The 12,764-nt window shown below is 37.4% G+C and overlaps 1 protein-coding gene across 1 annotated transcript in view; it reads right to left on the reverse strand.

Annotated features, from left to right (window-relative positions):
- Positions 1 to 12,764, reverse strand: part of COL28A1 (collagen type XXVIII alpha 1 chain) — a 183,145-nt gene that overhangs the window by 120,291 nt on the left and 50,090 nt on the right. The window contains exons 14-16 of the mRNA XM_065938605.1: positions 7,316 to 7,384; positions 4,491 to 4,559; positions 719 to 787 (exon numbers count right to left, since the gene is read on the reverse strand). Of these exons, the coding sequence (XP_065794677.1) occupies positions 719 to 787; positions 4,491 to 4,559; positions 7,316 to 7,384 (207 nt within the window). The remainder of the gene's footprint in view (positions 1 to 718; positions 788 to 4,490; positions 4,560 to 7,315; positions 7,385 to 12,764) is intronic.

The raw sequence follows: 12,764 nt of genomic DNA on the forward strand, positions 1-12,764 counted from the left end.
CACTTTGATTAAATGAGATTATATAGGTAGATAGTAATGTTATATTATCTTCATATTATTTCAGCTAAACAAAATTGCCTTGCTTTTTGAAAAGTTATGATCAGAAGAATTTGGAAGAAGTTCCAGCCATAAATGTAGAGACAGCCTCACAGGCCTTTCCTTTCTTCTGACCAAGAGGGACCAAGAGGGACCAAGGGTCATTTATAAACCTGCTCCGTGGTTTGTTTCTATTCAGGAACAGTGCGCCTTCAGTAAAGTCTGTGCCTCTAATGCTGGTCCTTGTTTAGCTTTTTTTTTTTTTTCCCTAGATTGTTATGTGACTAGAAAATGGGAAACACTACTGTACTGGCATCAGAACAGAATGGGATTTCATCAGTCATAAAGATTCAAGGGGAAAAACAAATACAACCCACCAGGTAAATAAAATATTTAGTTTCCCAAGGGAAACTAAAAACTCTAAAACCCTTATCCTGTAAATTAGGCTTTAATGTTAACAGTCACAGCACCAGGAAACACACAATTTATTTTTTAAGTTTTTTTGAGTTTTCAAAACTAGAATCTTGTGGAACCACCTTATCCCTTCCTACATTCCCGTTTAGATATACCATTGCAATTCCACTATCAAATGTACTCATAGCTGTTTGCAGGACTGGCCTTCAGTGAACACCAGGTTTAGGCCAGAATATTCTGTACAAAAGGGAAAGAAAGCATCAATTACCTGTTCCCCTTGACTCCCAATTCCAGGGGTGCCCATCGGTCCTTGGGGTCCCACAGGTCCCATATCTCCCTGTGTAGAAATAAGTCAGAAATATAACAATACAGCTAACCTTATTCTTTCACACTTTGCTCATCTTGCAATATGATGGATTAAAGTCTATCTTTTAAACCATAAAGAAGTTCAACAGGGAAAGTTACAAAACACCATTGTTTTTCAATAGTATGTGGTTCGAATTTGCCAAAATAGCGAATAATTTTTTCCCTCTTTGATCAAAAATGGTGTATGTTTGCACCAGCTTATATTTATCAATCATTTTTTCACAGAGGAACCAAAAATTCAAAAATTTTTATTATAATGACGCAAACACTTCTTGTTAGGATCATAACAGAAATATTTAAAAGCATAAAATTCATAGGATGCAAGAAAATCAGTACTTGAGAGAGGAATTAAAGAAAATTATTTTTTAAATTTCTAAATACCTTTTTCCTCCAAATCTTAACAAAAATGCATTTTAAAACGTAAGAAATTATCTAAGGTAAGTGCAACAAAATGAAAGAACTTCACCTTCTTATTCCATGAATAATTTTGAGAAATAAAGTGAAAGTTATCAGTGAGAACAATATCATTTATCCTTTATGTATTTTCACAAGTATTTGTCACGTGCTTATCATGTGCCAGGAATTGCTTCAAACATGGGGAAATAGCAGTGACCAAAACAGACAAAGCTCTGTTTCCTCATAGATCTTTCACTTTCTTGGGGAAAACAGAAGATAATAAACAAGATAGAAGGAATAAATAGTATGCTGAATGATGATAAGTGCTAAGGAGAAAAATAAATGGGGGAATGGGGAGACAGCTGCAATCTGGGGAAAGGTGACTTGGTGTGGTCTCACTGATGAGAGGCGTAAACCAGGTAGAAACTTGGAGGAAAAGCATTCCAGGCAAAGCAAACATCCATGCATGGAAGATGCCTGGAGCATTCCAGAAACAGCAGGGAGACAATGTGGCTGGAGCTAGTGAGCATGAGGGAAAGCGGTAAAAGATGAAGTCAAGGATGTGTGGCAGCGGGCTCAGGCAGAGCAATCGACAGGGCCTTTTAGGCCATTGTGAGGGCTTTGGCTTTTCTCTGAGTGAGCTGAGAAGCCACTAGAGGATTTTGAACAGAGGAGTGAAAGATCTGGCTTAGTCTTAAATGTTCACTCTGGAAGTCACATTGAGAACAAATGGAAGAGACGTCCGTATGAGAGATGATTGTGGCCTGGACCAGGCTGTTGAGTGAAGGTGGTGGGGAGTGCTCAGATCCTAGACAGATTTTGCAAGTAAAGCCAACAGGATTTGCTACAGATCAAGGATGTCTTTGAGGTTTGTGGGAAAACATACTTGTCACTTATTGAGAGGGAAAAGACTGAAATCAAGCAAGGCTGGGGAAGGGTGTAATACCAGTAACTCAGTTTTAGATGTGTTAAGTTTGAGATAGCTAAAATAAACATCCAAACAGAGATATCAAGTAGGTGGGAGGGGTGTGAGCTGGAGATGTCAATTTGGGAGCTCTCATGATATAAATGGTATTTGAAGCCAAGACTGGGTAAGTTTTCAAGGAGAAAGAGAAGAGAGAAGGTTCAAGGACTGAGCCCTTTGGGTGCTCCAAGTGTTAGAGGTCAGAGAGACGAAGAAGAACCAGCAGTGGAGACCGAAAAGTATGCAGCCAGAGAGATCAGGTGAAGATATTCTTTCAAGAAGGTGAGGATCCTAGCGGATGATGCTACTGATAGGACAAGTAAATTGACAACTGAGAGCTGACTACTGGATTAGGCGACATGGATAAATATGCTTTATTTATTTATTTATATCTGTGCTGGGTCTGCATTGCTTTGTATGGGTTTTCTCTAGTTGCCGCAAGCAGGGGCTACTCTTCGTTGTGGTGCGTGGGTTTCTCACTGCAGTGGCTTCTCCTGTTGTGGGTGCAGTTCCCGGGCTCTAGAGCACGGGCTCAATAGTTGGGGCACACGGGCTTAGTTGCTCTGCAACATGTGGGATCTTCCCAGATCAGGAATCGAACCTGTGTCTCCTGCATTGACAGGCAGATTCTTTACCACTGAGCCGCCAGGGAAGCCCAGTACACTTATTTTAATGTCAGTTGTATTTAGACTACATCAGGATCTGCAAACATTTTCTTAAACAGTTGGATAGTAAATATTTTATGCTTGAGAGTCATAATAAGGTCTCTTGCAAAACCAATGAATGCTGCTTCAGTAGTACAAAAGCAACAAGACAGTAGTTAAATGAATAGGTGTGTCTAATACTTTATTTACAAAAACAGGCAGCCCGCCCTATAGTTTGCCAATGCCTGGGCTAAATAAACATGCTTTTGTGAACAAAAGCACATGATTAGATCATAGTTTATATAATATTAAAAACCTGAACCTGTCATTAAGACAGGCCCTGGCATGTGCTTCTTAGTGGTTCACCTTGTGTCAACCCCTCGTCTAAATAAATGTCCACAGAAGGAAACATGTAATGGACTCAAGTTCTAATTCAAAGCTGGGTTATTCTGATTCAGAACTTGATTGCCTATCATGAGGCATTCATTGTGCCAAATGCTTTTCATGCTTTATTGCATTTAATCCTCACAAAAACCCTCTGAAAGTAAGCACCCCCATTTCCAGATGAGGTTAAGTCAGGAAGACCCCCTGGAGAAGGAAATAGCTACCCACTCCAGTATTCTTGCCTGGAGAATTCCATGGACATAGGGGCCCGGCTGCAGTCTCTGGGGTCACAAAGAGTCAGACATGACTGAGCAACTAACACTTTACTACTTTCAACTCCCAGTCACACAACTGATAGATTCAAGTCCTCTCCCTCCAACTCCGAACCCAATTCATAATCACTGTTCTGCAAATATTCAACAACTCATGTAACAGACCTTTTTGGGGAATTACATTACATTTAAATATATGTATTAAAGCTACTTCCTCGTTCTGTGAAATGGTGTATTTTTGAGAGTCCTTATCACAGAAGTGTTTATCTAATCACTTGAATCCCAGAATATAAAAGAATCAGAAAAAAAGAGAGGAGAAGGGAAAGGGAATGAAAGTCAGATAAAAGCTTTGCAATTACTGGGTGACACTGTCCTGATATTTCAGTGTCTTCTTTGCGTGAGCTCCAGGTATAAAACCACAAATGCCTGTCAACAACACCTGGAAAAGTTAATTTACTGAACTTATAACACAGTATTTGTGTTGTACTCAGTAGTCACTACTCCAAAGGAACAAAGAGCATCTTATGTATTTTTAGAGTGTTTTGGAACTGGAGTTACACAACCAGAGCTCAACTGTTTGAACCAAGAATTGTATGCTGTCTGGAATTTGTGTAGTTCACCATTTACAACTGTCCCTGCTGCTTAAATACAGATACCCAGAAAAGACAGCTACCAGTAAACAGTAAACAAAAGAAATAAGAAATTCAAGTAGAAATACAACACCCAAGATAATCGTCCATGTCAATTGTTATTCTAATATAATGATATGTTTAGACATTGACATATATGTATGACTCCAAACTAATTGACATCTGTGTTTTTCACACAGTTCTTATATCCTTTCCCTCTCTGGCAGCTTTCCCTTCCTACTGGTCTTTAAAACGTTTATAGTTAACTGGATACCTGTGTGGTATGGTTGTCAGGTTGTACATAGTTCATAAATGTACATACATAAAGAACAATGAAAAGTCATTTTACTGGCATCCTTTCTGTTATCCACCCTATATGCAGTACCTTGTCCCCTTTTATTGACGGGCCCGCTTCTCCTTGTGGGCCAATTGGTCCTTGAGAACCTTTTTCACCCTGAAAGTATATGGGAGAGCTATCAATGCAGTAATAAACGTCAGGATTTTAAAACAGGTAAAGCATTCAAAACATCAAAATTCACTGCTAACTACAAATGGGTAATTCTAACTCCAAGATTTGTAAATTGAAAAAAAAAAGCATTAAAATTTCATAAATATAAAAGAATCTGTTCAAGCAGAAAACTTACACAGCATCACTGAAGTGGGAAAAGAGCCCCATTCCTATTATAATCAGAAATATCTGAAAGTGGGAGATCTAATCAATCATGTATTACAACTAACTGAATCAGTCTTCTGTTTGCTTACCATTTCTATAACTGTATCCATTACATAATGAAAATCTGTCTCTCAGTATGTGAAATAACATTTGCTAAGAAGGAATTATTTATTAAGTGTTTTATACCAAAATTTATAAACATTTATTGAAAACTTAGTTTTAAAAGAATTTATGGAAAATCTTCTTGGGTATGCTTCTAGAGTCACATGGCCTATGTGAATGACTCTGGTTGTAATGTCATGTCAATGAAGCCGTAACACTTTGTCATTTATATGAAAAACAAACCACAGAATTGATCAGAAATAGCACACATTTCATAAATTCATTTGAACCAAGAGTTAAATCAAAGAACATTTGCAAGAAACCTAGGAAAATATACCTTTATGTCTTTCTGTAGTCATTATTTATTCACTTAAGCCCCACGTCATTGCAAAGTAGCCCCAAGAAGTACATACAGGAAACTCCCATTGGTCTTGCTAGTTGACAGTGAAGAATTCTAATGGGATCTGATTGTTACCACAGAGTACATCTGTGTACAGTCAATCCTAAAACAACACTGAATATAATGAGTTCTTTCTTTGATGAGTCAGAGGGCAATGCAGTGCTATGGGTTATTATGAAGGAATATAACGTTATACCATGCCGTTGAAACTGCCAGTAAAATGCGCCCTGAAATATGCTTCCCAGTGTTTTATTTACTCTGTTCTCATTTATTTATTTCTTTAAACCCCACAGATTATAAGGAGAAATAATTCTGGCTGCTTGAATTTTCCAGGTTGTTTGGGCTATACATAATTAGAAATTTACTATGTGCCACAAAATAACTAAAGAAATTATGTATGATAAAACTTTCTGAAATGTGGTGCCGAATTGCTGACCTCTGCCTTCTTGTGATGATATTTTGGTTAAGTGAGGGCATTAGTAATATCCCCTTTTCCAACATATTATTTCCATTTACTATAATAAATTAAAATTTGTTGGTTAACAAGGGCTTCTTTTCAAATTCAACCCAGCAGTCACTCACAACTTCATGTGATATATTTGTTTTAGCTAATTGATCTCCCTTCAGTTGAGATTTAGGTTTCTCATAGATAATTGAATATTGATCATGGTGGAAGAGGCTGAAAATGAGAAGCAATTTTAGAGTGTAAGACCGTACTGAGAAGGTCAGATCTCAGTGACTCAACTGAATGAAGTGGAAGGTCTTAAACACTTAGAAAACAGCACATGCTTCTCTGGGTAGTGTGTGTGCATGCGTGTATGTCTGGGGGGAAACATTTTAAGAAAGAAGGAAAGAGGACCCCCAATTTATCTTTGTGAAAGTGAAAACTGCCCAGTCGTGTCTGACTCTTTGAGACCCCCATGGATTGTATGGAATTCTCCAGGCCAGAATACTGGAGTGTGTTCCCTTCTGCAGGGGATCTTCCCAACCCAGGGACCTTACCTACCCTGAAATTCTGTTGTTGCTGCACAAACTGTCTCAGAAAATCATTTCCTGTGTTACCTTTAGCAAATGAGCCATATACTACGGGTAAAGAGTCTAGACCAGGGATCAGCAAACTCCAACCCACTGGTCAACCCCAGCCCACTGCGTGGGTTTTGTAGATACAGCTTTACTGAAGCACAGCCAAGCTCACCCATTGCTTAGGTTTGCCTGCATGCTTTAGCAACAGAAGCTAAGTAGTTACCACAGAAACCACATGGCTCACAGTGTCTGAGATATTTACCGTCTGGTTCTTTACAGAACAAGTTAGCCAAGCCCTGGTCTAGAGGAATTTGAGCTACAAGAATTACACGTGGGAGGCGGTGCAAACATTTAACATCTCAATTGCCAGGTGAGAGGTAGCTCTTGTGTAACATTTTGCTCCTTCTGGTAGTAAGGCAAATTTGATTCCCTCCATCCACCCACATTGCCTTTCTTATATTAATGGCAATAGTATGATAAATTGGTTTATTAGATTGTTTCTTGTCTGTTTTACAGAACAAAGCTGTGGGTTAAACTTGGTATGTGTGTGTGTGTTTGTTAGTTGCTCAGTTGTGTCCGACTCTTTGAGACCCATGGACCACAGCCCACCAGGCTCTTCTGTCTATGGAATTCTCCAGGCAAGAATACTGGAGTGGGTTGCCATTTCCTTCTCCAAAACTTGGTATATACCTATACTCAATAACTTAATATCTGGGCATAAAAATGCTATTTATCCCTGTGGTTTTAATGACTATGAATGACTTTAAGAGATTTTCTAATTTCATATGCAGTAATTGTATGAAGCAGCACCCTTGCAATTACTTATTTATAATTGCAAATGTCACTATAGCTTCATGTTAAGGGAAAATTTACATAAAAATTCATTTAATAGGGTGAAGATGGTCAGGAAAATACTTGACCTGCTATAATTGGCTAGGACACAGTTTTTTAATTTATAATTTAAGATCATGCAATAGAATGCCTTTCTCCTCCATGTAGAAGGTGCTGTTACCTTTGGTCCTGGAAGTCCTTCTCCTGGTAAGCCTCTCTCTCCTGGTGGTCCCTCAGGCCCACGGGGACCCTGGTTAGGATACAAGAGAATGAGGAACAAAAGAAGAGAGTGAGAAAATAGGAGAGAGGAGAGGGAAGGGAGGAGAGAGGAAGAAAGATAATGGTCACATTTCAGTTCACAGGGGCATGCAATGATATAGTCCTATTCACATGATTAGTGAGAATCTATCCTCCTAGTACACACCATGCTGATAAGTAGAATCATACAGTTGTGAAGAATAATATTCTCATTATATTAAATACTTGTTCTATTTGATTGGCATAAGATGTTCTATTCTGATGTTCTCAAACTGGCAGAAAATGGAAGTGAAGTGATGCTTCAGAATAAGGATGAAGAAATCAACCCTATGAGGAAAGGCTAAAATCTAGGACTGTGTGGCCTGAAAAAGGATGCAAAGTGATGAAATAATTTAATTAGGTATCAGGGGAAGAAATTGCCACACAGCTGTTTTAAAGCACTGAATTCTGTTTACATACTGTTTTAATTTCCATCCTGATAAATTTGGATTCAGACTTGAATTCTTTCTGGAACTGGTTGAATCCCCTGGAGGTTTATGTGCAAATAGAAATCTTGATAGAATCTTTTAAGAAGTAACAAGACTTTTGATCTCAATGATTAAAATTAAGAAGTCTACGTGACTCTTGCTCAGAAAGGCACTCAGTAAGGTGGGGACTTCTCACATAAGGAAAGAAAAACAGTACAGTCTCAGGTTTTGAAATGGATGAACAGGCAGCATACTGGTTGAAACAGACAACAACAAAATATTCACTTAAACCAGGAGTTTTAAAAGGTGATAAATTTGTCCTCTCTTCTTGACCAGAAGGCAAAAAAAAAAAAAAAAAAAAAACCAGGTAGAAAGGAGACTAACAACAAGAATGGTAGATGCATGAACTGGAGCTTTTCCTCTAGTGGATGTAAAAAGATAATTAGGACTCTCTGGCAGGGAAATAAATCTATGCTGGAACAAGACTGAGTTGCCCAGAGCCTCAAAGGAGGTCCCCTGTGTAGACACTTTGAGTCATCTTGGGGCTCAGTGTACAGTAATCTCGGCTGATTTAAGAGACGTTTTCTACTCAAGCCTGGGAGCAGAGCTAGAACACAGCACGATGCACATCAGTGACCGATCGCAGCTACAGATTTGTGAGAGAGAAAACTAATTGTACCCCATATCTAATTTTGGAGGGCTTTCTTTAAAATCATATCTTTTAAAAGACAGCCTTCTTTAGTATTTGTGCATAGCCAATTTAGTAAAGGCTTTAATTAAAGTAAAAAAACTAGCATTTAATTCAATTGAAATTGCTGTGCTTATGGGAAAACTAGCTTTTAACCATCCAAGGGCTTAATCAAAGTCCTAATATCCATGACAGAGTAATCTAACGTTAGAGCAATTAACTAGGAGAAAAAGAAATATGGTGTGAAAACTAGATTGCTAACTAGACAGAGAAGCCCTATCTAATATTACACATTGTACAAAAAAAATATTAACAAGCTATTCCTCTTCCTCAAATGAGAATAACCCAATATTTCATGGAATGTAAAGGAGTCTTTTTCCAGGTCATTCAATTTTTTTTCCCATTCATTCAATGACTGTTTACCAAATGCCTGGTAGGTACAAGTCACTGTGCTAGCATCTGAAAACAGCAGACATCCCCACTCCTTGTCTCATAGAGTTTACAGTCTTGCATGATAAACTAAAAGCAGGTTTGGGAGTCATTTGGACTGATGTTCAAGCCACCTCTCTGCTACATATTAGCAGTGTGATCTTAAATAATTCCATCTCTCTAAGTTCAGCATTCTCATCAGAATAGTGGTAATAATAGTACCTACCTCAGCCACACGTATTAATATAAGGACTAGATTAAAGAGATGTAAAGCTCCTACATATTAAGCACTCAATAAATATCTGCTTGCTATCATGATCAAAATTGTTTTCCTTGGATCCTTCAATTGCTAAGAAAGTCCTTTTATGAAGTTTTTACAAATAAAGTAGTCTCAGAGTATGGTTTATGTTAAGCAATGTGGAGAGATGCATGCCACAGATAGCAAGCAATGACACTTGCGTCCATCTCTGCATTTCCGGAAGACATTAGCCAAGGTGAAAATGAAAATAATGAAGACTTTGAGGAGTCACACTTTCCAAGCTCCTGAGAACAGAGTTAACGCTTGTGAACAACTACTTAGGGGCATTTAAAAAAAACAGTGATTCAAGGTTTAATTACTGGAAACCTGGGAACTGTCAGAGTAATATTCTGCACCATCAGTATATTCTGAAGTTTTCCAGTTAAACAGTCAAGGTGAATGATGACTGCTAACCAGAGAAGAGAAAGAGCAGATACTTAGGTTAGATGAACTATACTTTCAATTTATTAAGATGGTACCAACAGATTATTTTTTAAAAGACAAAAATGCTCAGTTAAAAGGTATCTTTTTCAAAGGCTATGAGATCTAGTTATAACTCTGACATTCTTATTTGGCTTCTAATGAACACCTTTAATTAAAACATATCTAGTGGAAGAAACTAATTATCAATTAACAGAGTCTGACCAGAAATGCTTTATATGAGACATTAACAAGATAAAATATAATTGTCCATTATCATTATCTTCCTTCATAATCTCAATAGTGTAGATAATCAATAAAAGTGGTTTCAATATATGTTGCAAGCATTAAAGATAAATGTGCTAAATAATATTAAAAATTATCCTTAATATTCAGTTAAATTTATTTTTAACTTCAAAATAATTAGTTTTACTTCAGGGGATTTTTCTTACTGAAAGTGCTCCCAAAAAACCAAACAGAGCATCCTAAGAGCGTTGAACCAATTTATTATTCTTTAATCAGTCATCTGTCAGACCATCACACAGCTAATGATAATCATATAATTAAAGATGGTAGCTGTCAGTTCATAGTTCAGTCAAGGGGCTGGAATATTAATTCATTTGATCAGATTTATATTACTATTGTATAAAAAGAGTTGTTAGTACTAAACTAGAAACCACTTGAAATGATTCAGGCAAAGAAACAAATGTAAAGAAGTTTCAGCAGAAGCTTTGTCAGTCCTAAGATAAGCCTTTATGTTACTTTGAAATAATTCAAAACTCATTACTGATTTTTATTATGATATTTTGGGACAGTATTTTCATACACTTCTTGAGATTTATCCCCTCTTTGTTATGATTTTAGTTCCCAATTATTGCACAGACTACATAGTGTCACTCTAATTTGTGTAATTGTGGCTTAGATCACAAGAAAACAAACAAGAATTTCATGTTCTGCCAATACTGTGAAAACTCTCTAGCTACAAAGAAAAAAGCAAATAATACAAATTTTCCTTTAAAATGAAGGCCCAAAAAATCAATAAATAAGGGAAGTTGCAGGGTTTCAAAACAAAAAGAGAGCTGAACACCAGAGGTATGCCTATAAGCTAGCACTCTAACTGTTCTGGGTGAAAAGTGTTGTTGTGTACTAGGGCAAAATCTAGGAGTCGAAGAGGAAGAAATGGGAGCAAAGACTTAGGCTCACTCAGTGGAAGATGAGGAGGAAATTAGAACTGAAATCCTCCCATAAAACTAGGACCTTCTAAGTTATATATCTTCAATGAAAGGGCAGGGTAGAACACTGTGTTCCCATCAACACAGTGTTATGAATGACAAGAATCTTGTGTACTTCACTTGAGCTCTAAATGGACCTGACTACTCCTAACCGGGTCCTATGTGGTGTATGGGTTTGTAGTTTCAAGCGACACCACGTTGGTGGCCCTGGGACACCTTAGTCAAGGCATTAACATCAAGTATGTGCGTGGAATACATAAGAGATGCAAATAAATGCACATTCCTCTCAAATATGCTCCAACATAGAACACTTGGGATTTCACAGTTAAACCTGGCTGACAATGAATTCAGATGCCAGAGTACAAAACATATAAGAAATTAATTCTCAGTGAGTAAAAGTGAACCAATAGATACCAATAAAAGGGAAGGTAGACTTTAAATGATTAAAAGTCTTAAGAATAGAAATACAAGAAGCAAAGAGGACAGTACAGCAAAAATATATTAATAAAAAGAGGTAGATTTTTAAAAATAGCTTCAAGAATTTTTAAAAATACTTATTAAGTTGAAAATACAAGAGATGATTTAAGGACATTTCCTAAGCAGACAAAGATAAACTTGTGCATTATGTTAGGTTTTAGGAAACCACCCCAAAATGCAACTAAATAATAGAGTTCCTAAATAAATAGAGAATGGAAAAAGAAAATATCTGAAGAAATTATAACTAATAACTTGCAAAGTTGTTGATTTCTCAGAGACATGAAACTCATGAATTTGAAGCAATATAAATGAAAATATATCCATATGCGTTTGCATCATAGTAAATCTATCGAGACAGTAAGACCTTCAATGGTGGATAGTAATGGCAAATCCTCATTTGATTATTGATTAATTGCTTGTCCCCACCCCTTACCAATTATGGCCATCATCATGGCCCCCTCCATTATGAAAGAGTTCCATGGTAGTCAACATACTATCAGAAACGTAACTGGCCCTTTCCAGAGAAAGGTGACATCAGGCTTCCATGCACCTTTTGCAGACTGGGCATCGTCACAGTGGCAACATCTGAGTTAGCTTTGCTAAAGGGAAGCTGATGCTGCTCTTGTGTATAGCCTCCATCCCAGCCACTCAGTAAAACTGAGCGGATGGTAGTAGAGCCAGGAAATGAGGTTGATTGAATTCTGTTTGCTTATTTAGAACCGTCTTTAACATGGATGTGGCTTGGTGAGCATTCACCTAGGACACAAATATTTTCATACTCTGTGCTCGTGGAGAGAACAGGAATCTGCTTCCAGCCAGGCCAGCCTAACATGCTCAGCTTGTTTTCCCCTTGTCTGTTCATATGGGGCTGTAGGTATGGCTTGCGGGAAGAGTAACAGTGGAGAAGATGCCATCAGTCTCCAAATCAGTTACTCATGAAACTATTTGTATCTTCAAGAATTGATGCTGGACTTCTGCTGTATGTAGCCTAGACGTCTTATATAACACCCAGTTCATGGTGAATAATCCAATATGTACAGTCACATATTATCCCTTGGTTAGCCATGCAGTCTCTTTTAGGATCCAACAGCAAGGCAGAGCTGTTAAGTTAAAAGTAGATGGTAAGCCTATGGCTGATTCATGTGGATGTTTGGTAGAAACCAACAGAATACTGTAAAGCAATTATCCTTCAGTTAAAAATAAATTGATTTTTTAAAAGTAGGCATATGGAAGAAAAGAAGTCTTATGTTTGTTTCAAAAAATCTAGGTTTCTTTTGGACAGCTCATAAAGATTTGACATTGAAACACAAAACTCATTTTTATTCCCACTGGCTCAGAACATTGTGAGATGATTTTTTCAT

This window comes from Muntiacus reevesi, chromosome 6 (genome assembly GCF_963930625.1).
Source record: "Muntiacus reevesi chromosome 6, mMunRee1.1, whole genome shotgun sequence".
NCBI classification, from domain to species: Eukaryota; Metazoa; Chordata; class Mammalia; order Artiodactyla; family Cervidae; genus Muntiacus; species Muntiacus reevesi.